General features: G+C 48.5%; 1 protein-coding gene across 1 annotated transcript in view; it reads left to right on the plus strand.

The window, feature by feature from the left end:
• The window catches only part of tenm3 (teneurin transmembrane protein 3), a 201,620-nt gene that overhangs the window by 147,289 nt on the left and 27,283 nt on the right, over positions 1-27,048 (plus strand). Inside the window, exons 15-20 of the mRNA XM_081724816.1 lie at positions 579-725; positions 4,531-4,747; positions 9,260-9,379; positions 11,237-11,498; positions 15,327-15,594; positions 16,953-17,096. Of these exons, the coding sequence (XP_081580942.1) occupies positions 579-725; positions 4,531-4,747; positions 9,260-9,379; positions 11,237-11,498; positions 15,327-15,594; positions 16,953-17,096 (1,158 nt within the window). The remainder of the gene's footprint in view (positions 1-578; positions 726-4,530; positions 4,748-9,259; positions 9,380-11,236; positions 11,499-15,326; positions 15,595-16,952; positions 17,097-27,048) is intronic.

Here is a 27,048-nt window from a genome sequence, read left to right on the forward strand (position 1 = left end):
CTTCTTTTTTGGGTTGAATATCGTGGAGACATGATATCATGTTTTGTTTTGGGTTTTTTGGTTTTTTGTGATTGACATTTATCTTTTTTCATTTTGAGTGCCCATAACTGAGAGGGCGTGATGATGATGATGATGATGATGATGATGATGTGAGGCCCAAGGTGGCAACGACTGCTGTTGTTTTTTATTTTTAGTTTTATTTTTACATTCATGTGAATTTACAGCCTTTTGTGCATCTCACCGGGCCTGCGCCAAATCCAGCGTCACTCTGTGTTCACCTCTGACCTTTGCCCTCTTCCATCTGCCTCTTTCTGAGTGTGTATCTGTTCAGGGATGTGCTCATCTCTCTGTATGATCTCACCTGCAGGTCTACAGTGTCCCAATACAGCCGCTACTGCAGGCTGACTCTCAACTCACACACACACAAACACACACACACACACACATTATTACCATAACTTAAACACACGCTCTCTAACATGCACACATTATTGCACATACTTGCACACTCCTTTCTCACACACAGACACACACCTGCATGTGCGTGTCTATCTGACTGTGCGTGTGTATCTCTACAGAGGGATGCCCGGGACTATGTAACAGTAATGGCCGCTGCACACTGGACCAGAACGGCTGGCGTTGCGTCTGTCAACCTGGCTGGAGGGGAGTCGGCTGTGATGTCGCCATGGAAACCCTCTGCACGGACGGCAAGGACAATGAAGGAGGTGAGTGTGAGTGTGTGTGTGTGTGTGTGTGTGTGTGTGTGAGGGACCGTGTGACTGTGCATTAATTTCTGTATGTGAGATTTGGTGTATTTGTGGGTGTGCATGTGCCTGTGTACTGGTTTGTGTGAGTTTGTGCGCAGGTTTGTTTATTAGCGTGTGAGTGTGTGTGCAACTTTATGGTAATTAGTGAGTGCAAGCGTGAGTGTGATTTGTTTCCTCTTAAGTGGTCTCTTAAGTAATAAGCCCTGCTCCGTGCAGATATGCCCCACCCTCTCTCTGAATGACTGGGTGGGTGGGAGGAGCTAGAGGACTGACCGGCAGACCTCTCCTGACATGCTCTGCCTCTTCCTGCATTCTAGACCCTAAACAGATAACCAGCAAGCAACTCCATCCTCTGACATTGTTATGCTGGGAACAAGGTCTAGAATATTCCAGAAAATAAACAAGCCACTGCAGGCTGCTATCTACAGCCAAAAACATCTTTGTTAGCATTGAAACAGTCCGCAGGTAACAACGGACAGTTGTTGTTGTTGTTGTTTGCTCATGTAGATCAAAAGTTTGCACTTTGCATTCATGCAACATTCTTCCTTGCTCACATCCGGATTCTATTACTAGTAAGGAGAGCATGACAGGCATGCAGACCTGAGTGTAAAACTGCGCAGCGGAGACCGATGTCAGGAGCCAGACACCACAGACGCCTCCACATTAACGCCGGCAGAGTAATGGGGAAGTGGTCAATAAATGAAACCCCTTCACTTTCTGTGTCTGAGCCAATACATTACAAAGAGTCTCTGTCTTAGTTATTAGTGCACGGGTTAGAGCCTTAAAAGATGACACACAGTGACGCCCCCGACACAAGTGTCATTGAGAGGCTTTGAGGTCGAGTAAAGTGAGATGAAGCGATCGGTTTTCATGGGCCTACATAACTCAGGAAACAATGTCTTTGGAACTGACATTTTTCCTTTGGGAGGAGCTCCAGAGCCTCGAACGTGAGGTTCAAAATCATCCTGATGTCGGAGGCACAACTGTGTGAGGACCAGATGATGCACAGAAGATGCAGACAGGAAGATGCACAGACCCACTGTGTGCAGACCAGAAGAGGCACAGACCCACTGTGTGCAGACCAGAAGAGGCACAGACCCACTGTGTGCAGACCAGAAGAGGCACAGACCCACTGTGTGCAGACCAGAAGAGGCACAGACCCACTGTGTGCAGACCAGAAGAGGCACAGACCCACTGTGTGCAGACTGCACAGTCACACTGGTGCTGCAGGGCTGGTTTGCCATATCGGTACCTAACAGGCCACTTTAAGGCAACGTGGATCTACTTTAACGTGGAATTATTTTACCATAGATGGGTTTAAAGTGTTACTTTTACGAATTTTATTATTAAGATTTTTATTATTATTTTGTGATTTTTTGTTTAACTTTATTAAGCTCATGACAGCTGTCTCACAGCTCTTGTAAGACTTACAGCTCACTGTCTTGACAGTTTGTAAGATAAACCCCTGAAACTCCCTTTAGCCCTCCTCACTGCGCACTGGTCCCTCACTCTCTTTCTTTCTCTCTTTCATTAACCCTATCCTTCACTCTGCCCACGCCTCTCAAGCCTTTCTTCAGCTTCTCACTTGTTCCCTCCATCCTCTCTATATGTTCACTCTTTCTCCCCGTCTGTCCATCCTCTCGTTATTTGAACTCTTCCTCCCTATCTCCATCCTCTCTCGCGCTCCATTCTTTCTCCATCACTCTCTTCATCCTAAGACCGGGCTATGTCTCAGACTGACGCGTGTTCAAGGGCGTCTCAGTCAAAACGCAGCAGAAAATAAGCATCTCTCTCCGCTCGCTTTACTGGGGCAGTACTGGAGGCAGTGCAGGGGCAGTACAGGGGGCAGTACTGGCCTGTCATGACCCTGGTCCCGAGGTTGCTCTGCCCGCATAGCTGTTTCTGTCCGTCGGCTTGGAAACACACGCCAGTGCGGCGCAGTGCAGTGCAGGACACACACGCCAGAGCGGCGCAGCGCAGTGCAGTGCAGGACACACGCCAGAGCGGCGCAGTGCAGGACACACACGCCAGAGCAGCGCAGTGCAGTGCAGGACACACACGCCAGTGCGGCGCAGTGCAGTGCAGGACACACGCCAGTGCGGCGCAGTGCAGTGCAGGGTGAGCAGTGGCAATTTTGCACATATGTGTATGTTTTCTCTGCAACTGTTTTTGCTTGAAAAGTCTCTTTTGATGTTAGCATGTAGCAAATCGCATGAATGCTCACTGAAAGTTTTGCTGTTTTTTTCGGTGCCTCCAGCCGAGTCAGGCAGATGTGCAGCGCCTGCCCTGTTCTAACCCGTGTCTGCTCTGTTTTCCTTGCTATATTTTGCTACTTTGCTTTAGTTTCCCTTCATGGTTAAAGTACTGTAAAGTATGTCCAGCAGCCTCCATCATCGCCCTCGTCTGCGCTCGTCAGTCTGAGACATCATAACAAATGCTGGAGGCCTTGAATACGTAGCCATCTGCACGGCGTCCAGTGGTCCGGGCCGGCCTCTGTGTGCGAGCTAACGGCCTGATCCCCTCTCAGGAATCTCGTGTGTGTGTGTGTTGACGTTGGCCATAGGGGGTGGGTGGAGCACAGCGGGAGAGTTCTGAAGAGGTCAGATCTCACGTGAGGCACGGTCATGTTTTTGGCCGGAGTCGTGGGGTGGGGCCGTTGGGGCGGACGGATGCTCACATAAGTAAAACAAACAGTTAGACACACCATCACTCTCGCCAACGAACAGGGTCATCGATGCAGGAGTCAAGAATTAGACTCCCACTGACTGGAGTGTGTGGGGGTGTGAGTGCATGCATGTGTGTTGTATGTGTATGAGTGTGTGTTATGCGTGTGCGTGTGTGTGTCATGTATGTTTCTCTACAGCCCCTGGCCATCATGCTCGGTATGTACACGGGCCTTTTGTAAACTAAGTGTGACGAACGGTGGAGGTTTATGCCTTGGCTTGTGGGGGAGAACATCTCAACTCCACGCAAAGCATTATCCAGCTGTTTACAGAGCGAGAGAGAGAGAGAGAGAGAGAGAGAGAGAGAGAGGAGAGAGAGAGAGAGAGAGAGAGAGAGAGAGAGGGAGAGAAAGAGAGAGGGAGAGAGAGAGAGGAGAGAGAGAGAGAGAGAGGGGGAGAGAGAGAGAGAGGGAGAGAGAGAGAGAGGGAGAGAGAGAGAGAGAGAGGGAGAGAGAGAGAGAGAGAGAGAGAGAGGGAGAGAGAGAGAGAGAGAGAGAGAGAGGGAGAGAGAGAGAGAGAGAGAGGGAGAGAGAGAGGGAGAGAGAGAGGGAGAGAGAGAGAGAGAGAGGGAGAGAGAGAGAGAGAGAGAGAGAGAGAGAGAGGGAGAGAGAGAGGGAGAGAGAGAGAGAGAGAGAGAGAGAGAGAGAGAGAGAGAGAGAGAGAGAGAGAGAGAGAGAGAGAGAGAGAGAGAGCGGAGAGAGAGAGAGAGAGAGAGAGAGAGAGAGATGGAGGTGGGGTGGGGGAAGAATGGCACTCTGTTTTAAACTGCTCCACTTAGTGCTGAAGTTTGCTCGCCCGTTTCCCTCGGGGTGACGCATCATATGAGAGGCGCTGTTCCCCTTGTAGGCCGCTGGGTCTGCAGGAAGTGGATTCCCCCGAGGTGGGAAGGCCATGAAGAGACAGAAGACACTCATTTTGTGTCTGCTCACACACCACACACAGCGCCGGTTAGCATAGCACCCCTTACTGTAAACCTGTACACAGACGAAAGTAGGTAGTACTGCATTATAATACTGTACCGTGTTCCTGTGTGCGTATAGATGGTTTGGTGGACTGTATGGATCCGGACTGCTGTCTCCAGAGTTCGTGCCAGACACAGCCTTTCTGCCGTGGCTCTCCCGATCCTGCTGACATCATCAGCCAGGGCCAATCGGCTTCATCACAGCAGGCCGCCCAGAGCTTCTACCAGCGAATCAGCTTCCTGGTCGGCCCAGAGAGCACGCATGTCATTACTGGAGAGAACCCCTTCAACAAAAGGTGAGGATGTGTGTGTGTGTGTGTGTGTGTTCGTGTCTTTGGTGGTGTGTGTATGTGTGTGTGTATGTGAATGGTGGAGAGAGAAAGTAATTCTGCTTTTCAGATGTTTGTGAGTGCGAGTGTGTATGTTTGAGTGTGTTTGTTTCTTTTTGTGCTTCTCAGGCACTAGTTACATTTGCTCTATACATTAGCTCATAATCGCTGTGCGAGCGTGCGTGCGGTGCCCGACCATAAACGTTGTCAGCTCCGGAGAGCCACATGCAGAAATTGCTGCTGGCTTACACCACTCGTTCCGACGGTCTCTCTCGGAACTCCACACGGTTACCGCAGCAACAAGACATGCAGACAGCTCCATAAGGAGGTGTGTTTGCCCTCCTTTGAGATAATTGCGTTGAGATAATTGCGCAGGAGCGTAGAGGGGCCAGCTGGAGTCCGACGCCTGACGGGCCGGGTGGGAGGAGGGGCTTTAGATCTGCACTCTTCTGAGGACTCGCTAATCACTAACAAGCATGCCGCATTCCTCTCGTCTGGGGGGGGGGTGCGCGCCACGATAGTCACTTTACAGAGAGGTTACCATAGCAACGCTCCCTCATGCCCATTCCGACGGAGTTCTTAAGGAACGTCTGGGACTGATTAATGTCCACCTCCGTCAGTCTCACCTGGAGCGCCTGCCGGTCGCGTTGCGTCCCGGGATAAACCCGCCGTTCAGAAAAACGTTTCCACCCTTGAGCGGCACGTGTGCTTACCCTTGTATAATAACACCTTGATTTGTTTGTTTATCTCTCTCTGGGATTCCTGGGCGCAGCGTTATTCGAACATGCATGTTCCTGACGGCCTCAATCGGCAATGCCTCGGTCCTGCTAATCTGAATACCGGCTTAGTGGCCCGGAGATGCCTGGGACAGATAGAATGGCTGAGCCGCACCAATCATCCTCGTAGGTCCAGTGCCAGCAGCCCAGACAGGGAGATATTAAGCCCCTAATATTGCAGCGGTCAGATAAAGCCTCATCTAATCCAGTAAAACGGGGTGTAGGCTGACGGGATTAATACCCAATGGCAGATTACACATGTATGATACACGTGTCCTGTATAAGGGTCATTCAAGCACACGACAGACTGACTGACTGAGAGACAGGAGGTAATGTAACACAGAACATATGTGGAGAGTTTAGTCTCTCTCTCTCTCTCTCTCTCTCTCTCTCTCTCTCTCTCTCTCTCTGAATAAAGCTCTTCAGAAAGATCTAGAAATAATCTCTTGCCAAATCCTTTACTTTCACCATAAAAGTATAACATGACACTACTGAGGCCTTGGAAAAATCTCCCTCTGTCAGCAGGGGAGCTGCCGTCTCCCCAGGAGTTGCGGAGCTGCTGACTTAATAATCACAAATGCAAATAAGTAAACACAAATAAAACCTTCTCTCTCCAGCAAGGAGAGTTCTGCGCTGAATTTAAGTTGGTAATTGAATCAGTATCCCCGACAGTAAAGGCGCTGACCCCTGTTTCTGACCATAACCGTGACCTCTAGACTGAGACTGGAATCTGGCAGGTTTCTGGCGGTACCATTCCTGTGTATGCACTCATGAGCTGAGCTTAAATCAGAACCGAGCACGTTTGTTTACATGTCTACATATCTGAGAAACACAGCTGTGGGTCCGAGTCGAATCTCATGGACTCTCGTGGAGACAAATTCAACCGGAAAGTGGAGTAAAGCCTCTCTTCCACCGGAACGCTGACCTTGGTCCACAAAAAAAGGTCGTCGTCTGTTCCAATCTTTCTTCATCATGTCCTCCAGTCAGAGTCAGTTGGAGTAGATTAGAATTCTGGCTGTGTAGCCCATGTTTGGTCAGGCTCGGTGCAGTATGGCAGAGTTGAGACCGCTCCTCTGCCGTCACCCCTGCGCGAGGGGCTGCGAAACCCCGCGTGCTCTGTAGCATCGGCCAAATCCAGTCAAATCCAGCCGCAACTTTTATGATGGAAACATCGTGCAGATTGAAAGGGTTAAGCACTGTTAAGAGAGAAAGAAAAAACCATGAAGTCAGAAAGATGACAAAAGATCAGAACAAAAGTGAGACAGAGAGTAAGAGAAAGAACGAGAGAGAGAGCGAGAGAGAGACCGATATAAGAGACCATGTCTCCGGCAAGTGTTTCTAATAAAGTTGTGAAGGTTTGTGGTCACAGATCGCATATAAGCTGAAACAGTGTAGGTAGATGAGAGGCAGAGAGGCGCGCGCGTGTGTGTGTGTGCGTGCACGCCCCAAGGAGTTTGAATTACAGCCTGCTTTTAGAACACTCTGACAGCATTGACGTGGAGCTGTTCTTACTTTATGAGAGCGCAGAGCCATCGTGGCCTGAGTTACAGCCTCGGGGGGAGAGTGTGTGCCGTGTTCACCTGCATGTGAGGGGAGAGAGTGAAAGACGTAGTGTGTGTGAGGGCAGAGTGTGTGTGTAGAGTGATGGAGTGGAGTGAGTAGGGTGTCAGGAGGGCGAAGTGTTTGAGGGGAGTATCTAAGGTGTGAGGTGTGTGAGTGGAGTGTTTAATGTATGAGAGGAGTGTGTGGAGTGTGTAGGGTGTGTTTTTGGAGGATGGGTGTTTAGTGGAGTGTGTAGGGCATGTGTTTGGAGGGTACGTGTTTAGTGGAGTATGTGTGGAGTGTAGGGCGGGTGTTTGGAGGGTGCATGTTTAGTGGAGTGTGTGGAGTGTGTAGGGTACGTGTTTAGTGGAGTGTGTAGGGTTTGTGTTTAGTGGAGTGTGTGTGGAGTGTGTAGGGTGGGTGTTTGGTGGGGTGTGTGTGGTGTGTGTGGGGCGTGTGTTTGGAGGGTACATGTTTAGTGGAGTGTGTAGGGCATTGGTGTGTGTTTAGTGGAGTGTGTAGGGCATGTGTTTGGAGGGTGGGTGTTTAGTGCAGTGTGTGTGGAGTATGTGTAGGGTGGGTGTTTAGTGGAGTGTGTGTAGGGTGGGTGTTTAGTGGAGTGTGTGTAGGGTGGGTGTTTAGTGGAGTGTTTGTGGAGTGTGTAAGGTGGGTGTTTAGTGGAGTGTGTGTATAGAGTGGGTGTTTAGTGGAGTGTTTGTGGAGTGTGTAGGGTGGGTGTTTAGTGGAGTGTGTGTGGAGTGTGTAGGGTGGGTGTTTGGTGGAGTGTGTGTAGGGTGGGTGTGTGGGGTGGGTGTTTGGTGGAGTGTGTGTAGGGTGGGTGTTTGGTGGAGTGTGTAGGGCGTGTGTTTGGTGGTGTTTAGTGGAGTGTGCGGGGCGTGTTTAGTGGAGTGTGTGTGGAGTGTGTAGGGTGGGTGTTTAGTGGAGTGTGTGTGGTGGGTGGGTGTTTGGTGGACTGTGTGGGGCGTTGGTGTGTGTTTGGTGGAATGTGTGTGGAATGTGTGGGGTGGGTGTTTAGTGGAGTGTGTGGGGCGCTGCTGTGCTGATGAAGTCTCCACAAGTGCCGCATTGATCTGGATAAGCCGCCAGTGAGCACAGGGAGGCCCCTGCTCCAGGGGCCACGCTGCACCCTGCTCCAGGGGCCACGCTGCACCCTGCTCCAGGGGCCACGCTGCACCCTGCTCCAGGGGCCACGCTGCTGCCTGCCTCGCTGATTACCAGCTAATCTAAACCTCCATCTCTCTATCTCTCTCTCTCTCTCTCTCTCTCCAATTTTCAGTTCAGCAGTGCTTTATTGCCGCGAGTGTTATACGTTACATTACCACCAAAGCAAATTAACAAAACCAAGAAAGCAGAAAACATCAAAAGAAAGGACTTTATCTACAAAATCATTTTTAAGAGTCATTAACAACACTAACCAATTGAAGGACGAGAGAGAGAGAGAGAGAGCGCACTTAATCTCTCTCACCTTTTCTGCTTCTTCCTTTCTTCTCTCTCTCTCTCTCGCCCATCCTTCCTTGTCCGTTTGTTTGCCGGTAGTTGAATCCCCTATTCCTCAGTCTGGCGTTCCCGTCGTTCCTGCTGGGGCTGTTGGGATGGCAGGGGGGGACATGGGAGAATGGGGAGAAATCGAGCTGTGATTTATGCCGCAATCAGCTCCCTCCTGCTTATCGATCTTGACATAGCCGAGGGGAGCGGGGTGGTGTGAGGGGAGGTGAGTGGAGAGTGTGAGGGGACGTGGGGGGTTGAGGGGAGAGTGTATGCCCCCCAGATACTGCACACCACAATCCCGCTACCGCTTCACCTCAGCCGCTGAAGAAAAAAATGCCTGAAAGTGAGAGTGTGTGTGTGTGTGTGTGTGTGTGTGTGAGAAAAATTTTGAGTGTTCATTATGCACTTCAGTAGGGTGAGTGTGGGTGTGTGTGTGGGCGGGCGGGAGTGAGTGTGGGTGTGTGTGTGTGTGTGTGTGTGTGGGCAGGCAGGAGTGTGTGTGGGGGGGGTGGTTATTGACTGAATCAGAAAGTGTGCACATTTTAACATAGCTTAGAAGGCGCAGTGATGCAGTGATGTACTAATGCAGCAAATCTTGTTGGCTCTGTTGCCTTCACTCTGTGTGTGTGTGTGTGTGTGTGTGTGTGTGTAGTCTGGTATCTATAATCAGAGGGCAGGTGCTGACGGCAGATGGGACTCCCCTCATCGGAGTGAACGTTTCCTTCGTGCACTACCCCGACCATGGATACACCATCACCCGTCAGGATGGCATGTAGGTTCCATGCACACACACACAAATAAGCATGCATGAACCTGAACCACATGTACGTAGGCCAACATACCTTACACACAAAATACACACAAACATGCACATAAACACCCTCACACACACACACACCCCCCCAACCACACACATGCTCAAACACACACACACACGCATGCATGAGCAAGCACATGCACAGGTCCACACATGCAACTTACACACACACACACACACTCACACACACAGATGAATTTTGTTTTTTGCCCATCAATAATGTGCTCACTGTCAGAATGTAGGTAACATGTAGGTAACACTCAACGGATGAAGGTATGCTTGTGTATGCACAGGTGTGTGTGTGTGTGTTTGACACTCACAACAGATTACACTCTGTCCCATCTGTGTGCCAGTCTTCCGAGATCATGTGACGCTAATGACCTGTGCAGTGAGGAGGCGGGCGCTCTGCTAATAGCCCTGTTAAATGCTTTCCGAGGACAGGGGCAGTCGGGGCTTGAGAGGGGCCTCACACACACACACACACACACACACACACAGAGACATGGGCGTTTTTGTGTAAATAATGTCTGTAGAGGTAGTCCAGCTGCCCTGCCACAGTGTGCAGTTTACTGAGCCAGTGTGTTTAGCGTGACTCGGCCGTGCCGACCCCACACACCTACGCGCTGGATGAGCACTGAGCGTGCGGCTCACTGCCGTGGCCGGACGACACAGAGGAGGCTAGACTCCTCATCGCTTTGACAGAAGTAGGAGAAATGCGTAGAGAGAGAAAAAAGAGTGAAAGAGAGGGTGAGAGTGCCTGGGAGAGACGTTTAATGGAAAGGATAAACGGCAAAAGAGAGATTGAAAGGAGGGAGGGAGGAGACCTAGATTAAAGCCAAGAGTGCATGAGCGGGCTTTAGGCAGGGAGAGGGAGAGAGAGAGCGAGAGGGACACACACAGAGATAGAAAGCTGGAGAGAGAGTGTGAAAACTAGAGAGAGAGACAGAGAGCCGTCCGTGGAGGGAGGGAGAAGTCCAGGAGCAGGAGAGGTTCTCCAGCAGGGGAATAACGGCCAGGATGGGTATTCAGGAGCTGACTCCACGCTCCTCCAGCGTGGGGTCAGAACGCCACACACACCTGCTTGTGAGTGCGTACCGTGTCACACCAAACAAGATGCACCCATGTGGCTTTGAACTGGAGTGTTTGTTGGACGTCCAAGCAGAGGTGAGAGAGAGAGAGGGAGAGGAAAGAAGAAAGAAGAGAACTAGTGAAAGCCATTGGGAACCTTTACATACCACAAAGCCCAGCATTAGAAGGGCGGCCTCTTAGCAGGCCCCGCCCTGCGTTTTTGAGAGGGGTGGACAGCTGCTCCCCAGAGAGGCGGGTTAAGGGTGGAGCTTCCTGTCGGATTCATCCGGGAGTCTCCGCCCTGCTCTGCCCTGCCCCGCCCTCATTCTTCTCTCAAGCCCCGTGGTTAGCAAGAGAGGGAGTGTGTACGCGTGCGTGTGTGACAGAGAAAGAGTGTGTGTGTGTGTGTGTGTGTGTGTGTGTGTGTGTGTGTGTGTGTGTGGGTGTGTGTGAGAGAGAGACAGAGAAAGAGAATGTGTGTGAAAGAGAGAGAGAGAGTGTGTGTGTGTGTGTGTGTGTGTGTGTGTGTGTGTGTGTGTGTGTGGAGTTTGCATGCGCTGAATTGCTGACAATTTTGGTTAGCTCAATTTTGGTGACATTTACATCTAAAATATATTCATGCCTAATTATGTATAAATCAAAGTTGTTTACACATCAAACAGTGCTAATATATGTGACCTCTGCCTGTATACACAGTTCTGTTGTTTCTTCCCTCGGCCAATTAAATGCTGTCTTTGTCTCAAGGTTTGACATCCTGGCCAATGGGGGTGCGTCTCTGACCCTGAGCTTCGAGCGTGCTCCGTTCCTGCCCCAGCAGCGGACCGTGTGGGTGCCGTGGAACGTCTTCTATGTGATGGACACACTGGTGCTAAAGAAGGAACACAACGACATTCCCAGCTGCGATCTGAGTGGTTTCGTTAGGCCCCACCCCCTCATCGTCACCACGCCCCTCTCCACATTCTTCAGGTCCTCTCCTGAGAATGGACCAATCATCCCCGAGACACAGGTATGGAGCGCCGCCCTCGTCCTCGCTCAATCAGACGCACGCCTTGAGCAGTTCTGGTTGCGTTCGTGGAAGGTCAGAGGACGTGGAGGTCTTAGACACCCAGGAGATACACCTGCGTTTGTTCGGTTCAAAGTCCGTCAGTCTCGGCAGTTTCCGACTCTCAGCACGTCTTGGCGCTAGTTCGGTTCTGGTCTTAATCTACTGCTTACATGACATGTTTGTACAGTAGCGTGTCAAAAACACGCCAGACAGTCTGAGAGAAACACGTGTGTTTCCTGGGCGACTACACCTTTCCAGACGGCGTCTAAGAATTCCAGACTCTCTGGAAGAGTTCCAGACTCTCTGGACCGTCCTGTCTCTGGTGTTCCTCTGGAACAAATCGTCCCCGATCCCTCCGGAGCACGGCGGGGGAATGTGGGCTTTGAGGAGAGGAGAACGTAGTCTGGAGTCGGAATGTTGTATTTGGCCTTGGACTGCATCCAACCGCTGCAGTTGGAACACCAAAAGATCCTTGTCCAGGTATAGATCTAGCCAAAGGCAGAATCCACAGAAATCCTCAGGACCCGCACGTCCTGAAACGAAAATGCAGCAAACGTTTTAGATCCCACAGGCCACATGCACGGCCTTTTGGTCTTGATTTTACTGTAACTCAAATCCACACACACACACACACACAATCTCTGTGTGACCTGTATAAGGAAATAAAGCCCCCTTACCGTGTGCTGGATGTCCATATAATCAAAGGGCCTCACACCAAGACATCGGAACAGCCATGTCCATGAAGAGAGGACAATAAAGACATCTGTCTGCGTTTCTTTTCATCTGAAGGGTCTTTGGGGCAGGATCTTAGCTCGTGTGTGGTTCAAAACCAGCCAAACTCTCTCTCTATCTCTCTCTTTTTAAGAATTATAGCAAATCTGTGGTGGAAAAAGAAATCGAGCTTAAATTCCACATTTTTTCTCCAAAACGGAGGGATAAAAAACTTGACAAAGTCCTCTCTGTCTTAATCTCTGTCCCCACTCTGTCTGTCTGTCTCTCTCCGTTTCTCTCTCCATCTGTTTGTCTCTCTTCATGTTTGCCCTCCGCCGAGTCTCCAGATGTGATCACCATCCCGACTGCCTGAACTTTTCCGTTATTACCGTTCCCATCAGAAGTTGCCGGGAGAACTTCGGTGCACGGCACCGAAACATATTTGCTGTCTTATGAGGTCAGAGTGAAGCGCAGGGGGAGAACTCGTTCTCATACTGCGGTTAGCAGACGGCTCTCGCACCCCCCACACCACCCCCTTCATCCAAGCAGTGCTGTTCTCGACCCCGAAGCGACTCCTGACCGAGACGCTAATGGTCTCATGAGCTGGTCTCCGTTCACCGCATGTCTGGAGCGGCAGCTCGAGCCCCGACGTTACCGCTCCGCGTTCTTCCTGGCCGGCTCCGGCTGTGTGTTCGTGGTTCGTGTTCTGACACGCCCCAAATGAGAGCTAGCGACACGCGTGTCTTCCCACGCACCCCCACCCTGCGCCCACAGTTCATGAGAGCTCTTTGCCACCCAGTTCAATGAAATAACATTGATTTTCTCCTTTAGAACCTTCTAGGTTCGTTTTCATTATCATTAGTGGCTCTGCTCAGATCTCATGTAACTTCATCATCAAACTGGAACGTCCTGTGGTGTGTTTAACGATGCGGCTCAGATGACCTCTTTAAGGACATGCGGTCGATCCTGCTCTTCGGTATGGAAGGAGGAAACGTGTGGTGTTTCCCCCCCCCCCATAGGCCCTGTGCTCGTGGCAGCACACGTGGAACACGCAGCAGACGTCGGACACTTTAAGAGCCTTAATGTTAGCTCACATTCTGTAATGAAAGAGGAGTGGGATCAGAGAGAGTGTGTGTTCTGAGGCCTGCAGAGTCACCCTTAAGCAAATATACATGCCCCGCCGCGTGCACGCACACACACACACACACACATGGTCTTGGTAATTATGGCTGTGTCAGCAGTGGTTAGTTTTACAATCTTGTTCAGACCAAGTTCAGAAAACTATGTGTGTATGTTCATGTGTGTGTTTACGCGAGTGTGCGGCGGGGCATGTATATTGATTTAAGGGTATATTTGCACATTCACGTGTATGTGTGTGTGTGTGTGTGTTTGCACATGTGTGCAATGGGGCATGTTTATTTGTTTAAGGGTACATTTGAGTGTGTGTGTGTGTGTGTGTGTGTCTGTGTGTGTGCGCATGTGCGTGCATGTGTGTGTCCATGCGCGCTCGTGTGTGTGTGTGCGTGCGTGCGTGTCCACGCGCACTCGTGTGTGTGTGTGTGTGTGTGTGTGTGTGTGCGCATGTGTGCGTGCATATGAGTGTGTGTGCTTGCGTATGAGTGTGTGTGCTTGCGTATGAGTGTGTGTGTGTGAGAGTTGGTATGTGTGTGTGTGTGTGTGTGTGTGTGACTGAGTGAGTGATTATATTTTATTTGTTATATTATTATTTGGTTTAGCGGTTAATCAGGTGAATCGGGAATCAGGTGACTCAGGTGAATCGGGTGAACTCCTGGCTGTGCCCTTTAGATCTTTTTTTTTTCTTTTCTTTCTCATCCCTCCTTTGTTCCTTTTCTTCGCTGGGACTGATTCCTGTTGTCACTCACTCGCTCAAACATCAAAGGAGCACACAAAGCCTCCTCTATCAATCCCACCCTCCCAGAAAATCACAGCGTCATCCCACACAAAGGAGCAGGAAGGCGAGAGAGACAGGGAGAGAGAGAAGGAACAGAAGAGAGAGGGAGAGAGAGAGAGAGAGAGAGACAGAGAGAGAGAGAGAGAGAGAGAGAGAGAGAGAGGGAGGCCAAGGAAGAAAAGCCAATCCCTCCTGCCCTTTTAATCTTGGGTTAGTGAAAAGAAAGTGTCCCGTAGTGCGACATTTGTCTGACAGCTCCATGATGAAGAAGAGGGGAGAGTTTACCAGCCTCCTGACTGTGTTGGTGGTGATGAAGAGGAGGGGAGAGTTTACCAGCCTCCTGACTGTGTTGGTGGTGATGAAGAGGAGGGGAGAGTTTACCAGCCTCCTGACTGTGCTGGTGATGAAGAGGAGGGGAGAGTTTACCAGCCTCCTGACTGTGTTGGTGATGATGAAGAGGAGGGGAGAGTTTACCAGCCTCCTGACTGTGTTGGTGGTGATGAAGAGGAGGGGAGAGTTTACCAGCCTCCTGACTGTGTTGGTGGTGATGAAGAGGAGGGGAGAGTTTACCAGCCTCCTGACTGTGCTGGTGATGAAGAGGAGGGGAGAGTTTACCAGCCTCCTGACTGTGTTGGTGATGATGAAGAGGAGGGGAGAGTTTACCAGCCTCCTGACTGTGTTGGTGGTGATGAAGAGGAGGGGAGAGTTTACCAGCCTCCTGACTGTGCTGGTGATGAAGAGGAGGGCCTCCTCGCTCTCTGCTGCTCTGCTCTAGCTCTGAAGAGAGAGACAGAGAAACAAACTCCACCAAATAATCCCACAGGCAACCAAAAAATGTGTGTGAGAGGAGTGAGAGTGAGTGAAAAAACCAAAACCCACCTGACGGTAATGCTGCTCCAGACAGTGGATCATGGGTAATGCGGTTGAACTCTGACTGCTGTTCAGACGTGCTAGCGAGATTAGCGGTCAGAGCAAAGCCAGGCGGCATGCGAGTCTTAATCCTGACGAGGGTGAAATCTGCTCCTTCTGAAACCTGCTGAGGTTTACGCTCCATCCTCATCCCCTTCGTCCTCCGTCCTGACCCTAACGCGTCCAGCTGTCCCGTATCCTGTCTTGCTCCGCTACCCCTGCGTCTCCGTCCTGACCTCTCTTCTTTTGATGTGCAGGTGCTTCAGGAGGATACGTCCATCCCGGGCAGTGACCTGAACCTGGTGTACGTGAGCTCCCGCGCGGCCGGCTACCGCCCCGTGCTGAAGGTGACCATGACCCAGTCCACCATCCCCTTCAACCTAATGAAAGTGCACCTGATGGTGGCCGTGGTGGGGCGGCTCTTCCAGAAGTGGTTCCCCGCAGAGCCCAATCTGGCCTACACCTTCATCTGGGACAAGACGGATGCCTACAGCCAGAGGGTCTACGGCCTGTCGGAGGCCGTGGGTGAGTCCCAGATCCTTACGGCTGGCGTGGCCCCAAAACCCGCTCTGATCCACTGACACCGAGTCATGCAGATGGTCTAAATACCACTTACGCTTCAGCCCTAATTCAATAAAAAGTTGCCATGGTGATAAATACCCTCTCACCTCTAATTACTGCAGATCCTTCTGCTGCTACACATATTTAGGGTTACATCAACCAGTGGAATTATTGCGTTACTCTGCTGGAAGAAACCTTTACTGAGTCTGCTGCACGTGGTAGTACTGAAGAAGTACTGAATGGAAGTACTTACACTCAGAGAAGTGTTAATACTCTGAGAAATGCGCTCAGAGAGGTACTTGGACTAAGAGATGTCCGTATAATGGATGGCCGCATCCAGATCCCAGGATCTGCAGAGAGCTTTTTGTTTGGTTTGGTTTTTCTTTCTCGCTCGTTTTTGCCTCCCCCCTCACCGCACTTGTTGTTTTCCTTCTGACAGCGTTTTACGGTACACGTATGATTAGCGTACGCCTCGGAACCGCAAAGAGGAGCGTCTCTCCTGCTCGGCATTCCTGCCAAGAGCCTTGAGCATTTTTGTGGTCTGGTTGGCGTAGCTGTGGCCATAGCCGGTAGAAAGATGAGCTGAGAGAGAGAGAGAGAGAGAGAGAGAGAGAGAGAGAGAGAGAGAGAGAGAGAGAGATGCTTGCTCATTTTCCATCTGCAGCAGTGCCTGGCAGGGCTAAACCAAACAGCCACTGCGCTCGGCCCCGCCCACCTACCCATTAAGCTGCTTTAAAAGCCGTGTGTATTGGCTCTCCCCCACTTCAGGCTATAATGCATTCCACCTTTTACTAAGTGAAAGCTGAAATGAGAAAGAGGCTGTCCAGGTCTCCAGCGTATTGATTGGCCACTCCTCCCCTCCGCTCCAGCCTCTGGCTTGCCCGGTGCATTATGGGCCAATTTCTGCGGGGCTAATCAAAGGCAATCGATTCCCAGCGGAGTCCCAGCACAGTCGTTTTTCGAAAATGTAAACGTGCAGACAGATATGAATTTAAAATGACTTGTTGTTGGTGAATTGGAGAACTGTCAGAGATTGTTATCAGATTTAAGAGAGTTCTGGAAAAAGTCACTGTGCTGCGCAACTCCTGCTAAAGTAGCGAGCCAGGCCATCTCTCCAAGGACAACAGACAGACATTTCCAGTTCAGAATAACATAATCCATATTTATGGGTTTTGTGAAGAGTTCTTTTTATTTTAAAAACCTGAATACAAATGCCCAGTCCTTACTTCCCGTGTGTGTGTGATCAATAAATATAAGAATCTGATAATTAACTTGCTCTGCCAATTTCTCTAGTTCTCTGGTGTCTCTCTGTCTGTCTGCAGTGTCTGTGGGCTTTGAGTATGAGTCGTGCCTAGACCTGATACTGTGGGAGAGGCGAACTGCAGTGCTACAGGGCTATGAGCTGGACGCCTCTAACATGGGAGGGTGGACGCTGGACAAACACCACGTGCTGGACGTCCAGAGTGGTGAGTGTCTGACACGCGCGCACACACACAGCCAACTTTTTCATCTAATACACCCCCCACATTTTTATCTAATACACACACACACCTCACGTTTTCTTCTAATACACACACACCCCACGTTTTCATTTAGTACACACAGAGACCCCACGTTTTCATCTAGTACACACACACACCCCACATTTCCCTCTATTATACACACACACGCACACACACTCCACGTCTTCATCAAATATACACACACACACACACACCACGTCTTCATTGAATACACACACACACACACACCACGTCTTCATTGCGCTTCATGTTTGGGTTTTTAGCACTTTAGTTGTACACTTTTCAAAGTAACCTTTACATTTTTGTGTATTTCTAAGTTTTTAGGGGAAAAGGTTGAGTTCTATTGTAGTTTATCATGATGAGATGAGATTTGGTGAGCAGTGTGCCTTCATTTGAACTGCTGAAACATGTGAAAGTCAATGAAAGGAAAAACACTTTTACCCCAAGTGTCATCCACCAAATGGAAGCAGTTATATTCTTCTAAAAGATTTAACACCGTAATTCCTGATGTGCACTGACCCTTTTGCGGGGCAGTAGAATAAAAAATGTACATTATACATAGCTGTTATCCAGGCATTACTGCCACTTGTGTTAAGTGGCATGAAATTAAGTATAGCTGGTTCTAGTGTGTGTGTGTGTGTGTGTGAGACCGAGTGCATTTGTGTGTGTGTGTGTGTGTGCACGTGTGTGCATGCTAGTGCATTTGTGTGTGTGTGTGTGTGTGTGTGTGTGTGTGTGCATGCGAGTGCATTTGTGTATGTGTGTGCGTGTCCGCGTGTGCATACGTGTGTTTGCCGTTGGTATTAACTCTAGCATGCGTGCGCATGGATAAACCGTGTTGACGTTTCTGTGTGAGCGACCTTCACCCAGTGGTGGGACTGTAAAGTGCAGCACCTCATTGACATCTCACCAACAAGGGATCACAGCCCTGTAATGGATCCTTAGAGATCCCCATGCAGTATCACAGCAGCTTCCAACCCCCAAATGGAGAAAAACGTCATATCTCAGCCTGCATCTCCTCGAGATTACCTGTCCTGGGCTAATTACAACAATATACAATATACACACAACCGTACAATAAACATATCATAATAAGTTCATATTCATATACTGACAGAGTCTCACGGAAGCGCTGTAGTTGGTGTCATATTTACTATTTATAAATGAATATGTTGTATTCATAAATTCTATAACAGAAGTCACTGCCGTGAGTCAGAAGTGGCCTGAATGAGTAGAGATGAAGGGATTTGTTTAGTCCTTCATGACCGACTCCTTTAAGCTGAGTGACGTGCATTACTGAAAATAGACCACCATGGAACGAAAATAGTGGGGCGTGAAAATGCAGATGAGGCAAAGGGAATGATGTGGCAGCATCTGATTGGCTGAAGAGTGTGACTTTAAAGTAATAAATAAGAAAACAAGCCCTCTGGGTGGTAATGCAGATTACTGCAAACACACACACACACACACACAGTAAGCTTTTCTTGTTCCATGAATGGTCTCGCTTTGTCCTGACAGAAGTTGATACCCTGCCACACCCTGTCACACCCTCTGACACACCCTCTGACACTCCTCCGTCATACCCTGCCACACCCCCTGACACACATGGCCACACCCCCTGAAACACATCCCACCCAGAATCATCATCAAACACTGAGCAGTGCTCCATGCAGGGCTGTTTCATACAGAAATCATGTATTGTGTATGTGTGTGTGTGTGTGGGTGGGCGTGTGTGGGTGGGCGTGTGTGTGGGTGTGTGGGTGTGGGTGTGTGTGGGTGTGCGTAACTGGCTTTCGTCCTCTGTCATCATGCTCATCACATTACTGTATCTGCCACAAGAATCTATACCACCACATTTACTGTAGCTCAATCCAAGGTCAGAGAGAGCATTGTGCATGCGCGCGCGCGCGCGCGTGTGTGTGTGTGTGTGTGTGTGTGTGTGTGTGTGTGTGTGTGTGTGTGTGTGTGTTCGTTCATAATAAGTTCTCATTTCGTTTTCTTTGTGCTTGCCAGTGATCTTTATTGTGAGTCTTACTCTGTCCCTCTGTAGCTGACTCTTAACTTCACTTCACTAAGCCATGTGTGATGGCCATTACATTAGCCGTTATTTCTAATTAATAATAACTAATGAATTCATCATTTATTATCAACCTTTTATCAGAGCAAAAAAAAACATCCCAGCATAAGTAGCTCAGGTCACTTAAAATAAGAGTTCTCTCTCCCTCTACATGTTGCCTCCTCTCTCTCTCTCTCCTTCTCTTTCTCTCCCTCTCTCTCTCTCTCTCTCTCTCTCCCTCTACATGTTGCCTCCTCTCTCTCTCTCCTTCTCTTTCTCTCCCTCTCTCTCTCTCTCTCTCTCTCTCCCTCTACATGTTGCCTCCTCTCTCTCTCTCTCCTTCTCTTTCTCTCCCTCTCTCTCTCTCTCTCTCTCTCCATTTTCTTCATTCTTTATGTACTCTATCTCTTTGCTTCCACTTTTTCATCATCCTAAACCCCCCACCCCCACACACACACCACACAAACACACGCACGTGCACGCACACACACACACACACACACACAATAGATGTTTCTTTCTCCTTTTCTGTGAGAGCTGAGGTAGCACTTGCATTGACCTCACACATTTTCTTCTCACATTACACACGCATTTATTTATCTCTGCCTGTCTCACACACACATGGCTGACAGCCTTCTACCCTCACTGTGTGTGTGTGTGTGTGTGTGTGTGTGTGTGTGTGTGTGCTTGCATGTGTGTGTGTGTGTGTGTTTGGGTGGGCTACTCACTGTCTCTCATGTTGTGCTAGGCTGATACACATTGCTAACGTGCTGCATTCTCTCTTTTTTAAGTTGGTTTTAGGTACAAAGAGCCATCTGGGCTGTGTTATCTCAGATGTTTTAAAGTAAATGTGCCATATTTGGTGGAATGTTTCACATTCAGTGAGAAAGTGCAGCTCTGTCTCTACAGAGTCACAGAGACACTCTGCTGTCTGGGCAGCTATGATGTGTTCTATCAGCCAGTGTGTGTGATCAGGCTGTGTTCACTGAATCTGTGCTTTGTGTGTGTGTTTGTGTGTGGGTGTGTTTTTCTCTCTCTTTCATTGTTATTTTCATTTATAATTCCTTACAGACTGTCATTGTACAATTATTGATAAATCTGTATATAAGTAGTTATATAGAGTAAAAACAGTAAATTCAATAACAGGATATAGTTATTATAGCATTATAAAAGGACATAGTTATTATAATTACCACCTAGAGGAGCTGTGTTTCTTCTCCAAGGGAAATGTCATTTTTTAGATTGGAGGAGAGTTTTTCAAAATTTGGGAGTATACTCTTCAATTTTACTTTGAGATTTTGTATATTTAACAATGGAGGAGAAAGTGACCACACAGTCTCCTCACCGCTCTCATGGTGACCACACCATCTTCTCAGAGTGACCACACCGTCTTTCTCTCTGGGCTGCCAGGATTGTTTGTATCTGCCCATTTCTTTGGCCAGATTGTGGTCACTGAGCCAGTAGTTGGTTCTCTGTTTAGGGCTGAAAAATTGCGTAATGTAGTTTTGGTAACATTGTTCCAGTGTTCCCAAAGAGACTTTGGTTGATAATTTGGTAGCTCTGATTGGACATTGGTCAGCAGTGCTGGACTAAGGCTGCTGTGTGTTTGGGGTCAGTAGGTTAGTCGGTCTCAGTCCCGGCTGACATTGGAGACTGGGTTAGGGCTGAGCTCTTGGGTTTAAAATTCTTCATATTGTATTGTGGTTTGAATTCTGCATGCAGGGATACCTGTCCCATCTAGTGTAGTCGTGTTTACTGAGTGAACCCCATACCTTGCTTTCAAACAGTACAAAACGCACAATGACACCATCACAAATTTTGCACATTTTCACGTTTGCAGATTTTAACCTGTTTTGCAGATTTAAAAAAAAATGTTTTTGAGTGCACAGAAAGCTTTTGATGTTTTTTTTAGTGCATTCACTCCCAGATCAAAGTGTCCTGAGGCACTGGTGTTCAGTGCGAGGTCATCGTGATGTAATGAATGCTCCAGGGCTGTGTTTCCTAGAGAGAAAAGAAGCCTGTTTTCCTGGGTCCTGGCTTTTTTCTGGAAGATTACAACTTTGCTTTTGCCGAGATTGACTGTCAGGGCCCAGTTCTGACAAAACGGCTCCAGCAGGTCCATCTGCTTCTGTAGCCCTTTTTCTGCAGATCATCTCTCTCTCTCTATCTGTCTCGCTCTCTCACTCTCCCATTTTCTCCCTGACCATTGCTTTTGATCTTCTTATCAGCACCTGTCAGAGCAGACAAACTCCAGACCCAGTGCCCACAGAAACCAGAGAGAGAGAGAGAGAGAGAGAGAGAGAGGGAGAGGTGGTGAGGGAGAGAGAGAGAGAGGGAGAGGTGGTGAGAGAACATTTTTCTGAAAGAAAAGTTTCTTGTAGGATCTTCAGAAACACCGTATGAGGTCTGAAGTTCATTGGTTCTCTCGCAGTGGTGTGTTACTGTCCAGAGGTGGATTCTGTAAGTTCTTCATACCTGTCATTGCTGCTTGTACCCCCTCACTTTGATCAGACCCTGAGCGAGGGAGTGTGTTCATCACAAAGTTCAGGGCCTGTGCTGTCCTACAGGACCCTGTAACACACCCACAAATTCCCTCGCTGAAGCATCCAACATCCAAACACAAAGCACCGATCGCTAACCTAAAAAACAATGTTATTATGATTGATTTGGTTATACTCAAACACCACTGGCCCCACACCTACACCACAAGCACCCGTGCCAAGCAGCGTTCGTATAAAGAAGATTTATCACAGCATTTCACTTGAAAATACCCATTCAAATAAGTCCTATAATTGAATATATATATATATATATATATATATATATATATATATATATATATATATATATATATATAAAACTGACTTCTGAAGTAAAGCAAGTCACATGAGCCATGAGAATGAGCCTTAAAGTCATACATCATCTAAAATCAGAAAAAACCAGTAACTTCCACTCCGCCCAATGGTAGAACGAACTCATAAATCATACTGGGATGCTCCGTCAAGCCAGGAACTTGCAGATGTGTTTAAAACTGCTGAAGGAACCGTTTACATTTAACAGCGTTCGGACCCTGACGAAGAGGACGCATCAGGAAACGAGACACAATGAAAGAGGACTTTTAACATTCCTTTAACGGATCCACTTCCCAGCATTTCCAGCCTGTTCCCACTCCTCCGACGCCACACCCACAAGTCCTGGCAGTCCGGGTATGAACAGTTCAAATGAGAGAGAGACTTGTGCTATTTTAAAGCCTTTTATTATAAAGGATTTAAAAAAGAGGAAAAAAAGTATTAAAAACCTGAGCTAGACAAAAGAAGAAAAGAAAAGAAAGAGGGAGGATGATGGAGAGAGAGAGAACACTGGGGAGTGTGGGGCGGTGGATAAAAAAGTTCAGTATAAATCGTTAGCTAACTAAGTTCACTAGTAACTTTCTGTTTTAGCACTGTTGGTCTTCATACTTCATACAGCAGTGCTGATACCGAGAGGGAGGGGGGGGGAGGAGAGAGAGAGAGAGAGAGAGAGAGACAGAGAGAGACAGAGAGACTGGATGATGACCGAGTTTGCCAGCAGAGGTTTAAGTCTAGCACTCACACACTGAGCCTCAGGTCCTGCTGTGGGATTCCTCATCCTGCCTTGCTCAAGGGGGCGAGCACCTTCACTGCTCTTACTGTTCCCCTGCCCTCGATGGACAGACAGAGGACAGGAAAACATCTCTGCCCTCTGCCCAGGGCAGCCAGGCATCTGTCTTTTTATGATCATCTTGACACTAACAACCGTCTTAGGACGCACACTCAGACACAGTCATAGCATGGACATATATTTCATAATTGAAGACAGGTGTGTGTGTGTCTGTCTGTCTGAACATGTTTCTGTGTTACCAGCAGTCCCAACTCCATGTGATCAAACTTGAGTTGTGTGAGTTGTGTGTGTATTTCATTACAACAATGTGAACCACAGGTAATTAATCTGAAAGAGCAGTCCAGCATGTTTTTAATTAGACAGTGGAGATATGACCATAAGGAGTGTGTGTGTGTGTGTATGTGCGAAGGTCATGTGTCTCTGGTGGCCAGTATTGCTGTCTCAGCATGTTTCTTGCTATCTGTCTTTGTTAGCAGAGCGCAACTCAAACACAGCCAGAGAGAGATTCAAAAAGCATCCCTCTCTTTCTCTCTCTCTCTCTCTCTACATCCTCTCACTCTTCCCACGGCTCTGTCGTTCAATGGTGTAATCGATGGGGACCGGCAGACCTGAGGAGACTACATTGAGATTTATGGAGGCGGTGTGGCTTCTCTGCGCCCCTGCGTGTCCAAGCCGCCTTGCCGCGCCCGGTGTGGACTCCAGGATGGCCGCATTGATCTCCACCATAATTAGCTCGCCGCGGAGCCATCGAATTCCACCATGTTGCCCGATGTGAATAATTTAGCTTTCACAGTATGCAGTCACCCTTTGAAGTTCTGCTTTGAAGAATCACCCATCCGTGCCAGTCCTCCAAACCCCATCCCTCTGGGGCCAGAAACGCGTCATATGTAAGCGCGAGAATACGTACGACTACGCTCGAGCACCACCTCCGACCGCAACTTCCTGTTGAACACACTCAGCATGCGCTGGTATTTCCCTGCGGAGGTTATAAACTCCTGTCCTCCGAGGGGCGATACAGAATAAATCACAGCAGCTGTAAACCCTGACTCTGCTATTAATCCAAGCAGACACCTTTATTCTGTTCCTGCCTGCTATAGCGCCCCTAGTGGTAGCACCGAGGAGACGCGTTTCGAATTTTCACACAACGCGTTTTAGAACGAAGGAACACGTGAAAGTGATTTGGCATGGCTCAAAGCGCTTGCTTTGGCATGCCTGCATCGGGCGTGTTCGAGGCCTGCACTGCACAGCACGGTAGGCAGCTATTGGAAGCACAGATCCCAGATCACAAACTAATAATTTCGCGGCTCTGACACGACTGAGGAAGTCGGAGCTTCTGGAGATGCAGCTCTCCGGGAGTGTCTCCCACTGCATCTCACACTCACAGGACTACAATCAGAGACACAAATATTCTCTCCCAGTTCTCTCCCAACGCAATTGCAAATCTCTCCCAACCTACTCCCAAATCGCTCTCAACCTACTCCCAAATCTCTCCCAACACTCTCCCAACCTTCTCCTAAATCTCTCCCAACACTCTCCCAACCTTCTCCTAAATTTCTCCCAACCTTCTCCCAAATCTCTCCGAACACTCTCCCAGCCTTCTCCTAAATCTCTCCCAACCTTCTCCCAAATCTCTCCCAACCTTCTCCCAAATTTCTCCCAACACTCTCCCAGCCTTCTCCCAAATCTCTCCCAACACTCTCCTAACCTTCTCCCAAATCTCTCCCAACACTCTCCCAAATCTCTCCCAACACTCTCCCAACCTTCTCCCAAATCTCTCCCAACACTCTTCCAACCTTCTCCCAAATCTCTCCCAACATTCTCTCAACCTTCTCCCAAATCTCTCCCAACACTCTCCCAAATCTCTCCCAACCTTCTCCCAAATCTCTCCCAACACTCTCCCAACCTTCTCCCAAATCTCTCCCAACACTCTCCCAACCTTCTCCCAAATCTCTCCCAACACTCTTCCAACCTTCTCCTAAATCTCTCCCAACACTCCTCTTTCTCAATGTCCTTTTTGCACTTTTAGTCTGCTCACTTTTTCCCTCTGCCCTCCCTCTTCCGAGTTCTCCCTCTCTCTGTCAGGTCTGTGTGGAGGGGAAGTGTCAGTAGTTTGTAGCTAACAAGGACTTATACAGGCCCTAATTTGAGCACTTGGGAATGTTGACAGCGGTTTGCAGTGGTACATTATATCAGTTCCATCCACACATTATTTGTGTGTCTACCCCCCCACACTTTCCCTTTCTTTCATTGTCTGTCTGTTTCTCACTGTCTCTCCTTTTCATTTTTCCTTCTTTCTATTGCTGTGTCGGAAAGGACAAAGGAAGTCTTCCTTGTTCTGTAAACACATCAGCAATACCACTCTTTTCTCATTCTCCTTCCACACATTTGGAGAGATTTTATGTTGGTAAACAAACCGTTAATTATGGCTAAGACCCACTGACATTCTGGAACTGTTTTTAATTATTTCAGATTCCTTTTTTTTTGCGTCCTTTCTGAGTAAGCAAACAGACCGTTACAGCTGGTCTAGGATCAGGCTACATTGCTCAGCTGGGCATGGCTTAGATAAGCTCTCTCTCTCTCCCTCTCTCTCTCTCTCTCTCTCTCTCTCTCTCTCGGTTGTGAAATTGTCAGACCTTATGTTCCTTCAGTTCTTTGAATCACGCTGTGAAATGAACTGTTGAAACTTCAGAGGGAGAGGAAAGGTGATGGTTTTTTATAACATTTCCCACCGGGTCCACCGGGAAGGACTGAGTGAACCTCTCTGTAGATATCGCTGCCGGCATTGAGACGGGTCTGCCTCGGATGTCTGCTAGCCAGTGTGAAATGGCCGTCACGCGTCTGCGGTTTACGCCGACGCCGCTTTTAATAAAGCTATCACGTTATTAAAATGTAGGTGATGAAGTTTTAAATAAGACAGGTAGCTGGGGAATGTCGATTGAGAACATCGGCTAAACGCGCATAACTAGCGAGCTATAACGAGATCTATTTTCGTAGACGCGGCACAGGCGCAGGAGGGTGGGCTAGACTGGTCACATGACCAGGTGTGGTCAGTCAAGCTGCCATGATTAACCAATCAGATTAACTCCTCCCATTCCCTTTAAAAGATGGCCGTGAGCCAGTGAATGTGCAGAGGCCCAGCTTACACAAAGATTCACAGGTCAGGTAACAGACTCGTCAGGAGGTACAGCAAGTTGTCTGTTTATTTACATAATTGAGATATGATTCATTACTTATATAATTTTTTTTGCATGCAATTGCACATCGACATTTAATAGTCATAATAGTGAAAATTAATAATCACAATAGAATTCTTTGTCCTTACAAAAAAGATCAGGTGTATGTATTTAGTAATTGGGAGATATATTTTTAATGGGGGGGGTATTCACATTCAGAATCCCACTGGGGAGAAATTGCACATGTCCTTATATACCTGCTTGAAGTGCGATAGCATATTGAAAATACCATGTTGCCCTCACACTGAGAGCAGGTGTGAGGAAGTGCAGTCTCTGTTTTAAGCCCAAATGGGTTCAAACCTCCTTCTGCACTGGCAGAGTTTAAATGCCACACCCCCTGTTGTACCACATTGTCACGCTTATTTATTTCTGTCCCCCTAAATTAACAGATGGAGGGAAATGTGCCCTACGAAATCAGTTAGGAGGCTGTTACACCCCAGAACAGCCATGAAATGACACTACAAGGTGTTTAATATTACATTTACAACATTAGTCAGATCCAGGGGCTCAAACCTTTAACCGTGGTATACCTACTCTGTCTGCTTGGTCAGGTGAGCTCTCAGACCTGGAATGATACTAATAATGTACTAATATAACAGGCTGGCTAGGTAGATTTCACTAGGCTGTCTAAACACAAATATTTAGCTCAGTACTCGATTTGCTTTTGATCGTCTTTCAAATTTTCATAAGATGCCAAACGCCCACATGTGTTGCAATGTTATGCCGCCATGTGCTCAGCGAGATTAGGCAGATGTGACAAATATTTGATCACAGAGGCCAGCAGAGTGGGAAGGTGCTGAGGTTCTGGTGATCCTTCCAGAAGGTGTGCGAGATTTTCTGCGGCTCCTTCAGACCCCAGAGCATTGTTCAGACTGATTGTTCAGATAGATTAATGCTAAACTGCACAATCCCCCTTGACAGTGTATATCTCTGTCTGGAGAGCTGACCCATGCTGTATCATTTATTA

The sequence above is a fragment of the Electrophorus electricus genome, chromosome 12 (genome assembly GCF_041902795.1).
Source record: "Electrophorus electricus isolate QZ-2024a chromosome 12, ASM4190279v1, whole genome shotgun sequence".
Taxonomy (NCBI): domain Eukaryota; kingdom Metazoa; phylum Chordata; class Actinopteri; order Gymnotiformes; family Gymnotidae; genus Electrophorus; species Electrophorus electricus.